Source organism: Acanthopagrus latus, chromosome 1, assembly GCF_904848185.1.
Source record: "Acanthopagrus latus isolate v.2019 chromosome 1, fAcaLat1.1, whole genome shotgun sequence".
Taxonomy (NCBI): domain Eukaryota; kingdom Metazoa; phylum Chordata; class Actinopteri; order Spariformes; family Sparidae; genus Acanthopagrus; species Acanthopagrus latus.
In genome coordinates this window covers 8,365,121-8,386,132 of record NC_051039.1, presented here as the reverse complement: position 1 = coordinate 8,386,132, position 21,012 = coordinate 8,365,121, and the positions used below count along the sequence as shown (strand labels likewise).

Sequence of the window (21,012 nt, the reverse complement as noted above, 5' to 3'; positions counted from 1 at the left end):
AACTCCTACTGAATATGTGATGTACTGTGACTTTACTATTCGGCCTTATCTGAAAAATTAAAGACAAAAAAGCCATTCTGTTTCACATCAGGTGCTTCAGTGTAAACATGCATTTCCAGCTATGGTACCATATTATCGCGGGTTAGTCGTCCATAGAATGGCTAAAAAAAGAGAAATCATCTTGGAGATTTAAATGATGGTGGAGATATTTTTCTTCACGGCTGAAAGTCTGCCTATGTTGTTAAAACAGCTTTATGTATGACTGCTTTGTTGGAAGATAAACATTTGATTCGGCTCCACTTCTTCAGCCTCCCAGACTTCTTATCAGCCTATGTTAGCTGAGCCTGTCATGCATGCACACAAAGCACAGACCCTCAGTGTCCACATACCTAAGGTTCACCCTTTTCCTTTATCATTTATTTGCTCTTTTCTTTTCCTGTCCATTGAAGAGTGCCCGGTGTTTCTGCGAGGCTTGTTTGGGAGACACGCTGCATGATCAACCCTTATTTGGTCGGAAAATTCACATTGCCACTTCCAGCAAAAATAACTCCAGTTTGTTGATGTGACAACCTCAGGGAAACAGGACCACACACGTCACTAAGGACAAACTGGAGCAACTGCTTCACTACGCAGTCCTCATTTCAGTTTAATGAGCACTTGCATTCGTTGCAATAAGCCACGTGTTTAAGCTATGTAAGAAAGAATAACAAATTCAGTAATTGGCACTTACAGAGACGGATACAGAATTCAACCGTCTCATTTTGCTACTGTGATTTATGTTAAGGAGAAATGGAAGTCATTTAAATCAACACTAACCGATGTCCTTGGTTTATTTTATATTTGTATAATGACCCCAGTAAACTTAATAGCTCCAAATGGGTTTATACAAACTGAGACCAAATTCTTCAATGGAATCACACTTGAGTCCTGAGTCCAGCATCACGGGAATAAATCTGTACATTTACTGAGAGGCTCTGCGCGCACATGGAGCTTCACTTTGCACCTATTACAAGTATTTTCTCTGCTATTCAACTAAACATAGCCTGCTCCTGCAACTTTAAAAGAACCCGATGAAATATTAATCATCACACCATTTCCAGAGTACCATATGAGAACACACTTTAGAGTGTTAGAGTGGAAAAAACCCCTGTAGGCTCAACCCACTCCTGTCCTGGGTTAAAATATTGTGTTCACACTGCTCTTCCATTCCACAAAAAAAAAGTGAAAATGGAAGCTCAGCAGATTGTCGGTTGTGCGCTTCAGAACATCTCAAAACCTTCCCCAAGTCTCAAAGATAATCTAATATGTAGCACAATTCTTAATTTATTCTTCATGTTTATGACCTTTAGAATTCTTGATAGTTCATATGTACCATAAGTCAGGATATCCCAGATGATACCTACTTACTAAAAAGAACACACTGTGACCTTTGCGATAGAAGGCTGTACAACAAGCTACTGCTTTTAATATTTAATCGCTTGGACGACTGGTTAGATAAACTGCACGCTGCAAAATGTGGCGACTTATAACAGTAAAGGAGCTGATTTCTCTTGTCGTGGTAAAGTGCCTTTCTCAAGCTAGCAGCCATATTCATCCGTCCTCGGATACAATATCAGGGACTTTTCGCTCTGAGGATGCAATTTATAGTGACATGAATTGCCATCACAGTAGTAGCAATCTTACCTGTCCTGGCGTTAATGGCAAAGAAGCCCTGGGGATTGCCGCTGGTGATCCTGTAAGTGAGTTTATCACTGGCCTTGGCATCTGGATCAACTGCATTTATCTGGATGATTGACACGTCTTTAGGGGAGTTCTCCATGACGGAGGGGTAGTAGACAGGTTCGGAGGTTTGCGGTGCATTGTCATTGACATCCTGCACTTCGATGTAGACCTCAACAAATGCAGAGAGTGGCACCACGCCGCGATCCATCGCATAGACTGTGAGCCAGTAGTGAGGAGTCGTCTCGTGATCCAGCAGCTCTTGGGTTCGAATAATACCTAAGAGACAGGAGAAACATAAACAAATGCTTTAGCCTGCATCAAGTCAGGGAACATTTTTATGTGCAACACGTGCCCTTAGTCTCACACCACTGCCTGCACAATCAGTGATCTCTGCAATCGATTTCTGGCAATAAAGAGGAAATAAGCCTCAACACAACAGCGCCCCCCGAACGGGTAACGTTAGCTGAAGCCACCTCGACTGAAACATGTCAAGGTGGGATATTAACAACCAGTCGGTGCTCTCCTGTTTACATTCACTGGCAGGGAAGTTCTTTTCTTTTTACTGCCATGTGGGGGCTGTAGCCTTCAGCTGAGCAAACAAAAGAGCTTTCAAAGGTCTGTGAGTTGTAAAGTTTGGTAAAAAATAAAAAAAACTCTAAATGCAATATGCAACAAGGTTAAATAGCACAAAGATGTCTTGTATGTCTGCCTCCATGCATTGCAGCAGAAAATGTTACTCATATAAAACAAAATCAGGTACGTTTTAAACGTATTTGTCATCAGTTGACTAAAGCATTGCAGCTCTGGTGGACACAGATGTACATTATTCACCTGTCGGCACTGGGCTGGATGTTTAAACATCTCAAACTGGCCAGCAGCATGAACGTTCTGATCTTTCCGGGGAAAAGCTAACAGCAAAGTTCACAGGAGTGAATTTGCTTTAGTGCTTTTCATCTCCACCCGACCCCACTTACAAGCACTCACCAGGTGCTCAGTGGGTACATTCGGACTGACTATAGGAGAGGGATAAGAGAGAGAGAGGGTGTGTGTGTGTGCGTGCGTGCGTGTGTGTGTGTGTGAGAGTGTACTTTTCCATGTGTGTGTTCAAATAGGTGTTGAGGGAAAGGGTGTGTGCACGGGCCTATGTCTTAGTGTGCTTGTGAAAAGTGTTACTTAATGTGTTTACATGCACAGGAATAATCCAATATTACCATACTGAAGCAATATCTTAATTTCTGCTGCTGTCATTCATCATTTGAACAGATTACCTGGTTCAAGCATAACCTTGTTGACAGATCTAAACATGCCTACGTGTTTCCAATGTCTGACGACTAATTTATTTTTAATTCTATACAAGCATGAAAAGCATCTCAAAGTGAAGCTGACATATGGTCCTGTTTCTAGAAACAAACAGTGGTTATGCTGTCATTTTTGATGTGACACGATAACCGCTTTCATGTTCCAACTAATGAATGAGAACATTTACATCTGTTTTCATCATTTTTCATCAGCATAAGAACAAGGTGCTTTTCTTTTTTCTTTTCTTATGTTGTTTCTGGCAGAAGACACACATCTTTGAGATGACTGACTTCAGACAAAGACATAAATTAGAGACATTAATATAAATCAGGTTATGGTCTGATTATAAACAAACTGACTGATGCTAAACTGAACCTTTTGATATGACATATGATATCGTCTGAGGGCAAAAAAAATAAGTGTGGAGTTGCTGATAATGAAACAACGATATAATTTGGATGACTTGAACATGTGAGATCTCATTAGATCAACAAACTCCAAAGAAGTGAAGAGGGCCAACAAAAGCACACAAATATCTTTGGAACACTACCATTACAGTAACAACCATTTCATTGTGTTATCTATGATGCCAGTAAAACCTGGAAGAGTACAGCGGAAATTTATAGCTCTATTTGATTTTGTTATCATCTGACACTAATAAAAGTGAATCATGGTATAGGCACACCCGTATCATAACTGGGTGTGGGTGTTGTCAATTTGCAACAATAAGGCAGTAACCGCTGGCCCAGATAACGGTTGCACCATACATATAAGGACACATTTCAAAGGTTCAAATAGTTTACGTAGACTATCTCTCTGCTGCCGCTGTCTTTGTTTGCACACAGTAACACGATCGACTTCTATGAAGGGGTGTAACTGAGAGCAGCCAAACAACTCGCCTTGGGTAATGACAGATTTCTCAGGAAGCAGATAGCACTCCAAATGACTCGTCACAAAATTCTCAAATTCAACACGGCAGGGGGGTGTGAGAGGGTACAGCTCATTTATTCTCTCGCCCTGCTTTACTTTAGCGTAGCCTTCATTTTGGGGCTGGGATCCTCTCTTGTCATTAGTCATCATTACAGCTCTCGCAACTTAGCTTGAGGCATGTAATAAGAAGGGTAGCCAGGCAAAGGAAAATAGGTAGCTCCCCAATGTTTCCTACAGCCAAGAGTCCCCCAGCAAAAACAACATCAGCCATCGACCAAGAATGCAAATTAGATGTTTCTGTATAATCAAAGTGATGGCTTAAAGCTGACAATACGCAGAAACACAACTAAACATTCAGAGAAGTCATAAAATAAGAGTTACAGATATAACATTATAGTTTGATTGCAATGATTTAGCCAAAAAGATAACAATATAATGACTAATTTATGATATTACTGAGGCAGTGGAAAATAAAGACCGCGAGTGGAACCAAACATGTATAGAAAGACATAAATAAAAGAAATGCAGATGCTTATGTGAGCCGTCCTTAGTGGAGTCACAAATGAATAGGAGGATAAATGTTTCAGACTCCCGCAGAGAGGGAATTAGAGGAGAAATCCCTTTAAACAAAGATGAGAATGAATGGGAAGGTAAAATGCTTAGAGAGGTTTGTGTGAGGGGGAAGAGGTGCAGCAGAGCAGAGGTGGTCATGTGTGCACAGGCACACGTGTTAATAAGACAAAGTACAAGAGAGAAGAAGAGGCACACGGGGAAGTATGAGACATCTTTTGTGCCTCTGCCAAGGAGGTGCCTATGCTTGAGTGCTCCCCCGTTTGACTGGCAGACACCAGCGTAGCAGAACAATTCCACTTTCACCAGGGTCATGCTTTTTGCTCACAGCTCTTCGTCTCGTATCAGCGTACAGGAGATAACTTCATATTTTGTTGTTAAAAAACTTGAATGAAGCGGTAGCTGTGAGAGGAATGTTACTGTAAACACTTTGGCCTTTTCAAGCTAAATGCCAACTTGGACACTTTTGTTCATATTTATCTCGCAACTGGTTCAAAGGCAGATAAATTACCATAAATGTGTACGATAGCAGAGAACGCTAAAATCTATCTATGCCATGGCCTTTGACTGGACAGTCTGTAACAAAGCACTTGAAAGGTGAATCTGAAGAATTTAGTTGCCACACCCATCCCATATAACTAACCTACCCACTAACGCAGAAGCAAAACCTGCCCTTAGGCCACAAGCAGAATAAAAACAGACCGTGCACCAGCCTCTGCCAGATTCGCTTTCCGCTTTTCTTCTCTTGCTCTTTTCTTTTCCCTCCGGCTTTGTTCTTCAAAGTTACTTGAGCGCAGTGGCTGTGCGGTGGAGTCTTCAGACAGTCAAAGGATTTCGAATTATCAAGGCCAGCAGGTATTTTATGTACTCGAAGCAACGTCCTGTGCAGATACACAATGAGTTCATTCTCTGCAAACTTTACAGTCACAGGGAGGGCACAGTTTGAAGGGGGTGAAATCTGCTTTCGAAAAGCTGCTTGAAACTGTTCGCTGCATGTCACAAGTTGTCAAGTGAAAGAAAATCGAGCCGCTAAATATAGCAGATACAAGATTGAGACAAAATCCTGACTGTCTCATGTGCTGATTTTCTAGTTTCCGCTCTGACTCATTCTAGAAACTTTAAGCATTAAAAATTCTCCTAAAATGTTGTGAATCCATGCAGCCAGCTCAACATACACGAGGACCTCTTTCCTCACTCTGCAACTGAAAAGTTGGGGCTTGCTTTGAACTACCTCAGTTAATTCTGCTCACCCCTACCCCACATTCCTCAGTCTCTCAGGCCTCTAGCTCACATACTTACATAAACTTTCTCAGTGCTTTCTCTCCCCACCTCTCTTTCCACAGCCCTGGCAGAATGCTTCAAATTCCTCTACCACGTTGTAGGGCCTGGTGTAACAGAAAGAGTCCTCAACTGAGCTTTCTGTTACCCAGCAACTTAATATCACATCATCCCAATAGTTCCCAGACATCTGTAGCCAAAATCCAGGCTTCAAAGAAGTTAAGCCTGTTGGTATTAATGCCTGAAACCTTTGAAAAACTCAAAGATCTGAAGTGTAAATCCAAGGCAGAAATATGTTTTGTTGCTGTGTATTAAAAGCGTTGCCTGGAGCGTTGGTTTCATCATTTTCGTGCAATATGATGCAGTGGTTATTGGTTGAGCCAAAGATGATATAAGTTAATATAGATAGATTTTATTTGTCCTTTTGTTTCATGCCATTGGAGAAAGATGTGCTGGGTGGCACAGGTTAGTTTCAAACTACTGATTTACTAAATCCCTTACATATTTATGTATTTCTAAGATAAAAGGTTACATCATTACTATATAGATTTATATTTATTCATGTTCACACCATGTTCCATGTTATCTGATTTACTTAATCATGCAACAGTTACATCTGGCAGTTAGTTGGTCTATTCAGTAACTACTAATCTCTAAGTTAGAACTAGTTGGACGCAACCCATATTAATTTAGTAGGGAGCAAGTTTCCACTTTTAATAATCTTCAGACAGCTAAATTAAGTTTATACCTTTGTTTTTGTGTTTTCAATATCTCCACTAAGGTTTTGTTTTCACCGGTGTTCTCACCCCAAAACAGGCCCCATTAACTTTTGGTGTAAGTCCAGACAAAAGGATTATTTCCAGGATTTCTTCATTACTTTCTTTAACGTAGTGGAGTAGTACGTTCTTCAACATTTTGTTAATTTCTCAAGGAATAAAGCAAGTATCTTAATGTATTCAGTTGGCTGGTATCTATGTGTAATTCCTAAAAGGAAATGTAGGGCCTTGGTGGAGGTATGTGCTCGACTGAGTAACACTTTGGTGTTGGAATTAGATTTTAAATAATCTCAAGTCTCAGGCTTACCTTAAGTACCATGGCTCTCTGACTCACATTAATACTTCTGTTTTGTTTGACGGCCACAAAAGACTCATAATAAATTTGAATAGGTCTTGGAGATAATCATAGCGATGATACAGTATCACACACAAAAGCTGTCTATCTTATCTCTTTTAATATCTCGGCCTATTGAGCCAGTAAGACTTTTCCACTTCACGCATTACTGCGCACGCTGTACTGTGTGCTGTCAGCACTGGCAGAAAAATGGCTGTCGACAGCTGGCTTAAGGGGAAAATGGTACTTAAGACAAGCTCCACCATTTTGCCGGCCTAACAATGCAGAACACTGATACTCTATACGTCAGTGTAATCCTCTTGTTTTTATGTTTGTTTGTTTAACTGGTAGAGAAGTGTTACACAGCCAGGACTGATAATGACTTCAGAATTTCTTTAGCCACATTGAATTTATGACTCACGTCAAAAGAAAAAACATACTTATTTATCTGTGCACTGACTGCTTGGAAAGAGACTGAAAAAAATCTTTTGATACAGTTGTTACATCTGTGTGGTGCATGCCTGAATGGGTTTTTCTTTGCTCATTTTTTTTAAAATTTGCCTATTAATTCCAGTTGAGATAGCTCTTGGGACTTAGCTGACGATACAAAGCTTCCATTGTTACTGGGAACAGTGCTATTTCAAAGGCCTTTGAACAGGCCTCAGAGCAATACTTCTTGATTCAATATCACACTATTATTTTGGAGCAATTACTATACCTCCTAGCTCAGAAGAGCTCTCTGCCTGTGTCCTTGATAACAATGAGGAGTCCGTCTTCATTCATTTCTATACCCCCTCCCTTTTTCTACCTTACTACACGGTAGCTCTCTGTATTTCCTTTTCATACAGCAGCTCCAGTGTGGCCAAAGGAGCATGTTGACTCTGAGCTGACAGCAAACAATTTTCCCAAGAGAGGATAATATACGACGAGATCCATGCTATCTCCCCAGGTACCGCCCCAATGGCCTCAGGGCTTCCCGTCCATGTAGCTGAGCCAAACACCGCCGTACGAGACCACAGATCAATACCTCTTTAACTGTCACAGAAAAACATTTCAGCAACAACAAAACACCAAATAACCAAATAAAATGCTGTTAGCTTCAGTATTTTTGGAAGTTTGCTTCATCCCTTTTTTGCTGACAGCTCGACGAGAAGATTGAGAGATGAAAATTCACGACTAGAATGCATCACCCCGATTCACTCTACAAAAAGCCGATGGGATTTTTCAATTGGATTTTGGATTATTATTATCATGTCCACTTTGTAATACAGGCAAAAATCCCTTCTAAACACTGTTTTTATAGTCATCACTACGCTTAAAGTAACCAATAAAAGATGTCAGTGAAGACTAAAACTTTAAGAGTTTGGTAAAAACCAACATGACCATGGCACTTACAGGGCTGACAGACAGGAATATGTATTTTTCTACACTCACTTCACTTCACCTGAGCGTATTTGTGGCCAGGGCTGTCACTTTTTAAGTATCAGACGGCATGAAATTGGCTATAAATGGTTGAAACAGTCGCTGAAATTTGAATAAAAGGATAAAAGAATGACAGCATCTCTTATATCTCTGCCACAATTTAGCAGAAAGAGCCCCTGGTGAATATGCTCAGATGTGTCTGTGGGGGAAATGCTAATTTTTTTTTTAAATATCACTGCTGTTTGTTCTACATAACACCATACACAGCTGTTCATGGCAGTTGTTTTACTTAGCACCAATGCAGTATGAAATAATGACAAACTAAAGGTGTTCAATAAAACCGCTGTCTGAACATTAAATCAAATAAGCGATGGTACTTAACATCATTACTGACTTGTGGATGTTTGGCTGGGAGAGAGAGACTGCTTAAAACATTTAAAGTCTGCAATATTATTACATCAACAGGAATAGAAAGTATAAATCTAATTCATGAGAGTCTTAGCATGACAACGGTTAACGCACAATGAAGCACATCCTCTGCACAAGGCAGCCTTAAGTTTCTTTAAAAAGATTTAATGGACTGAGAGAACAACATCTTTTAACGAGGGAAAGTGTGTTTTTCATTTAGCAACCTACAATCAACTTTGTCCCGCTGCACATTCCTGGTCCCGTCTCCAGAGTAACAGCACTCAAGCAAAGACTATTTGGAATCATGTGCCACTTTGCAGTTCCACTTTCATCTCAAACATATAGGCGGTGGATTGTAAATTAGGGACAGACGGTGACAGATTTCACTTTTAGCAAATTATACGTGTGTCAAAACACAGACTATAAACAAATACAAGCATACATTCTTTTCATTATCGTCAGGAACTGCTTTACTTTAACTTAAGGACAGTGGAAACAGTGGGGAAGGACTGACTTTTTTTTTGCTGAAAATGGAAAACACACTAACAGGACTTTGTCATTACGCATCAAACTGTTTCATTTGCTTTCACAAAGGACGCATTTACAGCACAGGCTGCAAACAGCTTCAAGTAAAAGGGCAATGCATATATTATCCAACAAGAAAGGGCAATGCATATTTTATACAATCAGCATCTGCGTCTCATCTCGGCTGAACACACTCTGCCATGGTCACCTTGTACACTGGATGATTTCACTTCAAGCTAAGACACAACTTGCTTTGAACACAATTTTCAAAGTGCACTGTGTCTGGCGCCGTATCATCACCTCCAGTGCAATATGGCCTTCACTTCAAGTGCAGCAGACACACAAATTGATTGATTGTCCTCTGACCTAAGCTGAATGATATTTACTCAAGGATTGTGTGATATTCCATGAAACTGAAATCTGAGTATATTGATCGAATAAAAAACAGATCGATAGAGGAGAATTTAGGTGTAAAACTTGGTTTAACAGCAGAGTAACTTTTACATCCCTTATTTTCCATCAGGCACTGCCCATCATCATTCTCTTCCTGCCTCTTGACAATGTAACACATTTGCATTTAAAGCTCTGGGGCTAATTTAGTAACAGTGTTTGGCTAGAGGCATTCTTGTCTGCAGATTCTTGCCTAGTGTGGGAGTTTTGTCCAAAAGCAGAGCCACAGAGCCTTCGATTCAAACCCTCAATACATTTTTCACCAAACACAACAGCAAGTCATGCAATGGTCTATTTAAAAGTGCTGCAAAAAAGCATGCCTTGTCAGGGCGTCTCTTTTTCTTTGACCTCCCATAATCCTGAAACTGTCTGCCTGAACTTGTGATCAATGAGGACTAAACTTCCTGATTTGCACCCTCTCCCTTAGTCATCCCAGACGATAGGAAATGAAAAGACAGTTACTCATTGACAACAAGATAAACCTTGCCTTTTAGATCTGTTGGATGATGCCTGAAGTGAGGTGTGTCAGGATGAATGTGAGTCAGGTGTACTTAGAGGAGTGGAGACTTGCTTGCGTTCCTCATGATAAGTATTGTTTTATCGCTCGTCTGTTATGACTAGCAATGGAAGGCGACCTCAGATGGGTTCAGCTGATTAGCTGACCCCGTAAACGCACATACTTCTTTGGCTATATTTAAATTGTGGGCCCTGCACAAGGAGTTATAATCCTCACAACTTTCCTCAGTACTGACCCACATACAGTGCACAGCACTCTTTTGGATTACACTACAGCCACACTGTCAGCTGAGGGTGCGTGTCCAGCCAGGGGGAGCTAACATCTTTAAAAATTGTTTTCCATGGTTTTAGGGCACCAGCTGCAGAGCTTTACTAAAGAGGAAATGTTGAAAAAAAAAAAAAAGCAATTACATCGGCCATTTGCCACACTTGGCACACAAAATTGGCATGAGCCCTTTAAAATCCATATCGGTCGACCTCTAGGGCCCCAATATGTAAAGCTGGAGCCAGCCACTTTTGGCACACAAGCCCTCGTAAGTACAGAGTATGCCTCCTCCACAGCACAAAATGGTGGAAAACAAAGTACTGCTGGCTGGTGAAGGAACTTAAACTTCTAGAAAACCATGGCAGGCACGTACATTTTTTATTAAGTTAGATCAGGGCTGAACTGTAATGCTGGACTCATTTTGAAGAGCAGAATGACCAGCTTGCTCTGTTTCCGTTGAGTCTCCACGTAGTTAATGAGTTAAACATAAACGTGCTCTTAGTATGTCAAAGTTCAGTTTTGTTGCTCCTGGTGTTTTAGGTCACTGTCAGTCAAAATTCACATGACTTCACTAGCAAACTTTACTATTAAAGCGAGGAAAGGCACATTTGGTCAACAGCATGAGAGGGGGCCCAGAAACAGAAAGAGTCTTGATAAGAGTAAGTTTAAATTAAGATGGCACCGAGCCAGTGACCACAGAGCTTTTAATAACACGGAGAATGTCTGGGCAAACAGTTGCCATGGACTCCCTGAGCAGTCTGACAGGAAGGAACCATATCAGGAGGACAAGAAGAAGAAGAAGATGTGGCTTGCATACCAGTGTTTTACTTCAAATTGTTGTAAATGATATCTGGATAGCATTCAATAAAAGAGCAAAACGAAGAAAACCACTCTTAAATAGAACTGCTATTTCTCACAAACAAATAACTTGTTTGTTCCTCTTGTGGTTTGCGAACGTCAGTCAAGTGGGTAGGAAGCATGGCCCGTTCTGAAATACAACCTTTGTTCAAAATACTTAGATACACCTACTCTGTGAGAATCACTCTCTGTCTTCTTGCGTCAGACACCACTGAGTCCACTGCAGAGCAACACTTTTTTTTTTATATATATATTTACCCAGAAAGCAGCACTGTTGTGTTTTTCGTGGATGCTACTGTAAGAGGGAAGAACTGAAGGAATGGTAATTTATACTTTGGTAATAGAACAAACAAAACACTACAACACAGCTAAAACCATGCAATAGGCCGTGTACTCAAAACAAACACAACTGCGTGGGTTTAGGATTGCAAGCATCGACTGAAACAGGAAAAGACTTGAACAGACTTCCCTCACTCCTTCCCACAAATTCCATAACTGAAGGTGTGTGGCTCCTGGCATTTTTCCTCACGCCGCTTTTTCATTTGTTTTCCAATTTTAAACCATTTTAAAACACTCTGGTTAAGATTCACAACATGCAGCTGCAGCACTGAGTATAAAGTGGGGTGTGCTTATATTTTTCTTTTAGAGGTAAGATATTCTAAATGCATATGGTGGCCTTAAAAACCGCACCCTTCATCTAGTGAAATCATAGGAGGGGCATTACCACCTTGGCTGTATTTAGTTGTCTACTGACCTCAGATGCAATCCATAATAACAGGACCCAACCCAGGACAATCCTATCATTGCACCTCCTGATAATCACTTAATATAGGCCTCTGGGATTAAGTAGAAGATCAGACCTGGCTCCATGAGTCTGTACCCTACACAGGATTTTGAGTTAAAAACGTACTAGCTGCTGGCCTGCGTGTGGCCCAACCAAGACTTACACTGTAGCACTGAAGTCCAGTTTAAATTGATGCTTTTCCTCCAAAATGAGCACAAAGCACAGAAATACAAAGAAACAGAACTTAACAACATAGCAGGAACTTGTCATTCTTTGCACACAAGCAGAGACAGATCCAGCTTTAAATATCACAGCATCTCTGTTCATAAAACTAAATCTTAATACAAATCAAATATCAAACCGCCACCACAGAAACAATCACAAACACACCACAGCTGACACAGCTCTGGAGGACAGATGCTTCATAACGCCTCATCTGCTCATGCTGCAGAGGACAGAATTTCCCAACAGGTTCACTGAGGGAACTTCATGTCAACTTGTGGAATTATTCACATATACCTGATTTGTAGAAAAAAAACATTAAACTAAAGATATAAAGTACTTTTACAACAGTAAAAGTCAGCAGCAGACTAATAAATTCCAATCCCAGTGTCCTTATGCAGATATGAACCTTTGAGGTTACATGTGCCAAGAGAAATCAATGTATTATGCATTAAGTTTCCCTGCCTCATTTAGATATTAAATATGTATAATGCAGAGTGAAATTTAATTTCAAATAGGGGGGGAAAAAAAGTCCCATTAAGCCGCCCGAGAATGTGGATACCAGGTTTAAAAAGGAGGGCAGCCAGCCAAGTCCAAAACATCCAAATCAGGTGATTGCTATGTTTTGGGCAGGAACTCCTGGAATTCCAGCCTGCTTATTTTGAGCTAATTTGAGTCAGCTGTTAAAATCATTTGGGGCAGCTGAGCAAGTATTAACATATTTTCCTCAAAATAACAAGCAAGCAAAAACTGCTTCCAGTACAATATTCAAAATTGGTGGTTATGAGAAACTTTTTTAAAGTTTTGTTAGAAGATATTAACTGCGAATCCATGACCGCTTTTTGAAACTAAATTTTTTTAAGGAAATATATATATATATATATTAACATTAGTGTGAAGGAGAGAGGAGGTGAGATCACTGAGAATCTTTTACTACCGCAGCAACCACTGAGGAATGTCTACACAGGTCTGAGAGACAGCTCGCCCATCTGTTCCTGCCGTCTATTCTCCCAAAGAAAAAATGACTGGAATCAGGAACTTCACCCGCTTCATGTTAGACTTCCTTTACTGCACTGTTCCACACGCTGATATGACTGAATAACCTCGAGCTGCATAAAACTTTCCTTATGCAAATGATTTCAAGATGATGTATGCCTATTTCAGAGAGTAGCACAATCTTCACATTGTTCTATAGAGGCACTTAGAAAAAAGAGACTCACCAGTTTCCTCGTCGATGGTAAATATCCCCAGGCCGGATCCGTCGCGTATGGAGTATCGAATCTCTCCGTCTTGTCCTCTGTCTTCATCTTCAGCTGTCACAGTCATCACAGAAGTCCCAATGAGCGCGTCCTCTTTTATAAATCCCTTTTCCACAAACGATCGGAACAAAGGCCTGTACAGATTCTCGTTCACGTCCACCACATCTACCTCAATGAAACAGGTTGATGACAAGGACATGGGCTTCCCTTTGTCTTTAGCTTTTGCAGTCAGGTTGTACACTTGTTTCGTCTCATAATCTAGATTCTGCACAATGCGCAGAGCACCACTGAGTTTGTCTACTTCAAAATTCCCATCTCCGTTATCGATAAGGCTGTATCGTACCTGACTGGATGGTCCAATGTCGGGATCGTGAGCCTCCAGCCACATGATCACAGTACCGATAGGAAGGTCTTCCCTCACCTTCACGCGATAATTAGGGGGAACAAATTTAGGGGGATTATCATTCACGTCTTCCAAGGTGATTTTAAGCGGCACAGTGGACACTAACTGAGGCTCGTTCGCTGCCTGGTCATGTGCCGCAATCTTTAAGATGTAAACTGGATGGAGCTCGCGATCCAATGGCTTAGTCACAGTCACCACACCAGTATCCTCATTAATCGCGAAATGATCCGTGCCTCCCAAAATTGAGTATTTAATGACGCCATGATCTCCTTGATCTTTGTCTGTCGAATCCACCTGGATGATTTCTGTCCCAACAGGTGTGCTCTCACTTATTTCAACTGAGTACGAGCCCTGCAGAAACTGAGGGCTATTGTCATTGGCATCTAGGATCTTAACACCCAAGAGGCGGGATGAGGATTTCTGTGGTATGCCAAGATCATAAACTGTGATATTGAGGGTGTAAGAGTCAGTTGTTTCCCTGTCGAGAGGAGAATAAACTAAAAGCCACCCAGTTTCCATATCTACTATGAAGCGGCTTTCTGTGTCTCCTCCTGATATCACATACACGAGTTTGCCATTGAAGCCGCTATCTGAGTCTGTGGCACTTAAATGGACAATCCGAGCCCCGACGGGGAGGTCCTCTTTAACTTCAATAACACTTGGGAAAGTCTCTGCAAACTGGGGAGGGTACCGGTTGACTGAGTGAATGTCCATTAAGTTGTCATCCGGCTCCGTTTGCGAGTGGATTCTGCTGCCTTGAAGTAGCTTTTCAGCCAACATGGTAGCGACACCAGTTTCAACACACTTTAACTGGACAGGCTTGCGTGCCGTGATGACAGTAATGTTCATGATCATTGGCCGAGTCTCGTGTTCGCCGTCCGTCGCAATGATTTGTAAACTATGAAGGGACACTTTAGCTGCCTCTCCCTCACTCAGCGTGTGCTTCAGCGAGAGCACGCCAGAGTTCGGGTTCAGTTCAAACAGATCAAGATCGTTCCCAGCTTTAATGTTGTACCGTACTAGCTGCAGTTCATCAGCGTCTATGGCAGACACTGTTGTGATCTGCTCTCCCACGCCGTGATCTCTCGGCACAGTCACTTCACAGTCTACATTTTCAAACAAGGGCTTATTGTCATTCAGGTTATTCAATGTTATGGTGACTGATGCCTCCACTTCCCTCCGGAAAGGGGATCCCCAATCTGATGCCCGGACTTTGAGATTGTAAATCCTTGGCATGAGCTCATAATCTAGGACCTCCGATGTACTGATGACACCAGAGAAGTAATCGATGACAAACGGCTGAGGGCTCAGATTGGTTATGCTGTAGGTCACGTAGCCGTTTTCACCTCTGTCGAGATCAGTGGCTTTAACCGTAACCACACTGGTCCCTGTGGGTACGTTCTCATCAACGGTGGCCTTGTAAGATGTCTGCTGGAACTCAGGTGCATTGTTATTCACATCAATCACGTCAACGATCACTTTTGTTGCCGATTTCTTGTCAGTGGTGATCACGTCTAGCTCAAATCGGGGAGAAGAATCAGCATTGATTGGTCCTGCAGTACTGATTAAGCCGGTATCTGGATTGATGGTAAATCTGTTCTTGTCAGATTTGTGTCTAAAAGCGTACTTTAGCTGCGGGTACTTTGGCACGGCTGTTACCATAGTGACAGGTGTATGAAGAGGGGCAAATTCGCTCAGATTGACTCTGTAAACGGCCTTTTCAAATATAGGAGGGCCCACTTTAAACTGCGCCGAAGTGACATGTACCAATTTAACAGATGAAAATTGAGGGGGGCTGCCTTTGTCCTTCGCCTGTAAAGTGAGGTTATATCCAAACGGCTGGCTATCCCAGTCTACCTCTTTGACAGCTTTTATTTTATACTCCTTGCTCCCTGGACTGGTCCTCACAGCCTTGAATTGCTGAAGAGGGTCACCGGCCACGATGCTCAATGATGCAATTTCTCCATTTGGTCCGTGGTCACCGTCTTCCACTGTCACAATAGCGTAAGTGGGGTCATTGTCTGCATCTGAGGGGACCAAAGTGACAGCAGTGATGACAGGTGCATGCTCATTGGCCTGCTCCACCCTCACTGTGAGTTTGGCCATGCTACTGAAGCCACTGCTGCCGTACAGCTTCATCCCTCTATCCACCGCAAGGATCTCCAACTCGTACAGCTTTGTCTCAGAGAAGTCAAGTTTGCCGGTCAGTGTCACCACGCCGCTCGTTGGATGAACTGCAAACATGTCCGTCCACTCTCTGAAACTGTAGTAGTATTCTCCGTTCGTACCGATATCTGCATCCGTTGCTGTGACCTTGGCCACACTGGTGCGTATGGCCGTGTTCTCTGGCAGAGAGATGCTGTAGGACGTCGGAGAGAAGAGAGGCCTCAGATCATTCGTGTCCAGTACCTGCACCTTCACTTGAGTGCGACACTCTACATTAGAGCTCCTCTCCGAGGCTTTAACAGTCAGCATGTAGTGGTCTTTAACCTCCCGGTTCAGAATGGCAGTGCTGCCTCCTTTGGTCCGTATTCGCAAAAAACTGAAATCTCCCAGCAGGTAGTCCTCTGCCTTGAACAGGTTCTCATTGTCTCCAGAGATGATTTTGTACCGTACCTCCCAGGCTGGGTCTGCGATATAGATCCCCATCTTGGTGTGACTCTCTAAGAAAGTCTTAGCAGCAGAGTTCTCGTATATGGTGGCGTTGTAAATGGGGTGGGTGAATTGCATGGTGGCGGCCCTCGCCATCCTTTGGTTCCCTGCGCAGTCACAGAGGAGCTGCAGGAGCAGCACAAGCAGTGAAACCCAGTGCTTCCCCATTATCGTACCGTAACGTTCACAGAACCACCTGGAGAAAACATACAAAACGGAACAGTTAGCATTTAAATACTTTATCGTGCAAAATACATTTAGTAGAGAGAATAACAAGTAATACAATTAAGATAATAGCCGACCACATTGAAATCATCAGTTTGTACTATCACCCCCTACGGAAAGATCCCCTCAAGCCGTATCCATTTCTTCACTGAGCACTTTCCTGTCTGCTTTAAATATCATTACAAGTGATGGCTGGGCAGATAAATGGCTAAATAGGTTCCATGTGGAAATGAGATAAAGCAGGAGCAGTCAGTCAGGTGAGGAGAGGATCTGAGCCTGCACTGCTCCCATGTCTGCACTATACCAGATGCCAACTCTGCCGCACTTCACAACAGAGGAGCCTCATTTATCCCAAAACATCATCTTAATTAGCTCGGAGACACAAATGGCACTATGAAAACATCTTTATTTATCCTTGCTGACGCGAAAACACATTTCTGAGGCTGCACATTTAATATTGCCTTTCTTGGAAATGCAATGTAATATCTGGCTGTGGATTTAAAAAAAAAAAAAAACCTTAAGTAACTCAAGCGTCTACAACTGTGTAATACACTAACTTACAAAGGTGCACAAGCTATACAGAAAGTGAATATAAAAAAAAAAACGATCACGTGATCGCTCCTTTCCCCATCTCATGAAACTGCAATCACTGCAAGAAACCACAGAGGAGATGACTCTGGAAACGCTTTAAGATTGCACATTCATTCGTTTACGGCTGCTTTTTACAACGTCTCGGGGCTGCGTGGGAGTCCGGAGCCTACAAAGACAAATAAAACGCAGGACGCAGGAGAGCCGCTCATAAAAAAAAAAAAGAAAAAAGAAGAAGATGTAATAAATAGCTACATTATTTACTTTTGGCGTGTCAAAATGACCCGAGCGAGGTTTAGTTATTAATGCTTTATGTGGGGTTAATAAGTGACAAGAGCGAAGCTGAAGTCACCTTAAATCTAAAAGAGAAAAACTATCGCCTGCAGGTACAAAAGAACCATCTGCTTGCGGGCGACCATTGTAAAAAAAAAAAAAACACACACACAACACAACACAGAAAAAAGATTCCAAGCAAGAAAAGAAAACTCCTTTACAGTTTATTTCTACACACGCGATAAATAATTAAAACGCATTTGGCATGTTGCTGTATTCGTTTTTTTTCTCCGCAGCTTTCTTTAAGACAAGTGTTTGGAGAAGTTGGGAGCCTCCAGACTGTTTAATTTCTGACCCCCATCCCCCAACTACAGCCATTCACTCTGCGAGACGATGGCAGCCGAGCGCAGAGCACAAATCTGCTCGGGGGGGGAAAGAAGAAGAAAACCGCCTCGCACTTCGTCTTCTTCTTCTCCAGCAATAACACAAAATAATACTAATGAACATTAAACCTCCGTGTGCGCGGTGTCAAAAAACCACACGGAGCTGATAAGTTTTCATTTGAGGCTAAACTTCTCAACAAGAGGAGCCGACAGAGCTGGTTTCTCTCTCTCACAATAGCCGAGCTCAACTTTTTTTTTTTTTTTTTTTTGAAACGCCACAAAGATGCCGAAGCTCAAACACCGCCGACTTTTAAAAGCGCCGGCGAGTTTGGGGGAAAGAAGAACAACCGCTCACGTACCTCTTCTCTTAAAAGTCTCATATATTTGGAGGTTTTGCATGTAGTTTCTGTAGTCCAAATCTCGGCATGGTAATACGTGGACTTGCCTCCCCTCTCTCCGTTACTCCATCTACCAGCAGCGGCAGGCAGCAGGCAGCCTCGCTCTCTCTCTCTCTCTCTCTCTTTCTCTCTCTCTTTCCCACCTCCCCGCCTCCCTTTCTCTCCCACACTGGAGCTGGTCCGTATCTCTCCGCGCTGCGCACGTCCGGATCTACTTTACCGGCTGGCAACGGCGTAGAAACCTCTCCGCTGTGAACCCGGGACCAGGGGACTTCAATTTAACTGTGTCTGCATTATATATGTTTGTCTAAAATGTTCTCATGGGCTCCAAAAAGCTCTGTTTAAGTTTCTGTTTATCAGTTTTAAATCACTTTACCTTCAGTCCCCCGGGCATATTTTTTTCTGTAATACGAGCCCCCCTTTAAAAAAACGTCACTTGTACTTCGATGAGGCATTTAGATGATGTAGATTTTTAATTGTCGTTAGATTTTTTTGCTCAAAGTGCTCACTGTGACCACTTCTGTTATTCGGCTACACATGATATGTAATCAAACGACTTTTTTTTCCCCAAACATGACTAATCTATAGTTCCATTTTATCTTCATATTAGCTCATGAGCTCAACTGAAGGAGCCTCCAACAAAGTTCTCCTGAGGTAACCTGACACTCCACGTGAGACCCCCTCACAAAAGGGCAACCCAACCTTAATCCAATATTCAGCTCCTCAGCTGCAGCCCAAACCACCTACGCGCCTCAACGAGGTTGTTTTGTGTGTAGGGGGGGGGAATAAATAAATAAATGAAAAAACAAACAAAGGAGAGTTTAGTTTGACCTGGAGCAGGCAGCGGGGAAACAAAACACCACAGAAATAGTTTTTTAACTAGACAATAATTTATGCTCGCTCTGTTGAAAAATGACCCGTGAATTCACATCATCGTTTTGCTTCCAGCCAGCCTGCAACGCTGGATGAAGTCTGCTCGGTCCGGGCGTCACTGATGTTGATAAATAGTCTAATGATACTTGCAAATGCAAACTTCCTCGCGCGTGTTGCTGCATTTTTTTAAAAAACGTGTTTGAACATCAGTTCCGGAGATTATCGTCTCATTATTCTTACTAATGTGATTGTTTTTTAATAGCCTGGGTTAGGCGGAAAATATAGTGCCCAGCAGCGCGTCATGGGGTTGTGTGTGTGTGTGTGTGTGTGTGTGTGTGTGTGTGTGTGTGTTTTCTTTTTTAGCATTTTGGCATTAGAGCAGGGTGACTGATGGTGGAGGTGCACTCGCCATGAAGGCACTGATCCCATCAACCCCCCTCCTCACACAGTCATGCTGACTGCTCCTCAGACCAAAAGCTGCAGCACATTCCCACCGCGGGAGCTCAGGAGTGTGGCTGCTATGTGCGATTGATGGCGCTGTCTCACTGCTCTTGCCCGGGACTGCAGTGATACAAGCCGGTGCGCCCGCAGAAGAAAAAAAAAAGGAAAAAAAAAAAGCCTGTGCCTGCATGCAGCTTGACAAAGTCGCCAACTTGTACCGCTCCTGTGTGTGCGCGCGTGTGAGTTGCGCTCAGCGTGCGTATTTGCGCATTTTGGCACGTTTTGGCACAAGTCAGCCAGAATCACTCACTTCCCCCTCGCCGCCCCCTCAAAGATGCTCAGAGTTGAGCGCAAAGTTTCAAGAGTCAATTTTTAGAAACCAAAGCGTGAGCTCGACGCTCGCAAGCTACTCACCAGACCAGCTGGATGATCACCGGCTGCCGATCAAAACTTCACTTCACATAAATCCTGGCGGTTTTTGGGGTAAATGTATTTTATTGTTGCGATCATCTCTCTCTCTGTCTGTCTCCCTCTCTCTCTCTCTCTCTCTCTCTCAGCTGAACGACGCTTTTCTTTTGGCGAGAATCCGTCACCCTCTTCCTCTTCAGTCCCTCACAGACCTCTGAGCCTTCTGTTCCGATCCGCTCGCAGCCTCAGAGTCATCACACTTGGTGGCTCGGTACAGTAGAGCTGCGCGCTGCGGGGCTGCCTCGCTGCTCTCCTCCACAACGGTTCAGGTGGAGTTGCATGTTGCTGCCTTCAGGTGATATCGGAAATATCGCAACTCTGACAGAAGTCAAGAACAACAAAAAAATACACTACACGAGTAAAGGGCAAAGTCGTGATTTTTTTTTCTTCTTGTTGTTCTCTCGCCTACATTAGTCCCGTTTGGAACAGTGACGGAGCTAACTGAGGGGGCGGAGTGAAAGGAAGTCACACCAACATCTGAAGGAGAAAGTCATGTTGCCTTTGGTTATAAATAACCAATATGTGTTTTTTGTTGCTGTTGTTGCTTTGCTGATGAATGTCAGTTGTTCTCATGAATTAATTCAAACTGCAGCCTGTGCATGGAGCTTATTGTCTCCTTCAGCACAGCCTCATATGATGCATTTCTTCAATACACACCAGCCATCAAAACACCTGCTATGTTATGCAGGG

At 42.6% G+C, this 21,012-nt stretch overlaps 1 protein-coding gene across 9 annotated transcripts in view; it reads right to left on the bottom strand.

The window, feature by feature from the left end:
- The window catches only part of fat1a (FAT atypical cadherin 1a), a 75,164-nt gene extending 54,655 nt beyond the window's left edge, over nt 1-20,509 (bottom strand). For 8 of the 9 annotated variants that reach the window (XR_005071567.1, XR_005071534.1, XM_037079533.1 and 5 more), the window contains exons 1-3: nt 18,502-18,635; nt 13,580-16,869; nt 1,684-1,998 (exon numbers count right to left, since the gene is read on the bottom strand). Coding sequence is in view for 7 of the 9 variants with exons in the window: in XM_037079533.1 (XP_036935428.1) it covers nt 1,684-1,998; nt 13,580-16,841 (3,577 nt within the window). In the remaining 2 variants the exon portion in view is untranslated. Of the gene's footprint in view, nt 1-1,683; nt 1,999-13,579; nt 16,870-18,501; nt 18,636-20,268 lie in introns of those variants that run through there. The other variant, XM_037079084.1, reaches the window with a different exon arrangement.
- Nucleotides 20,510-21,012: the final 503 nt, after the last annotated feature.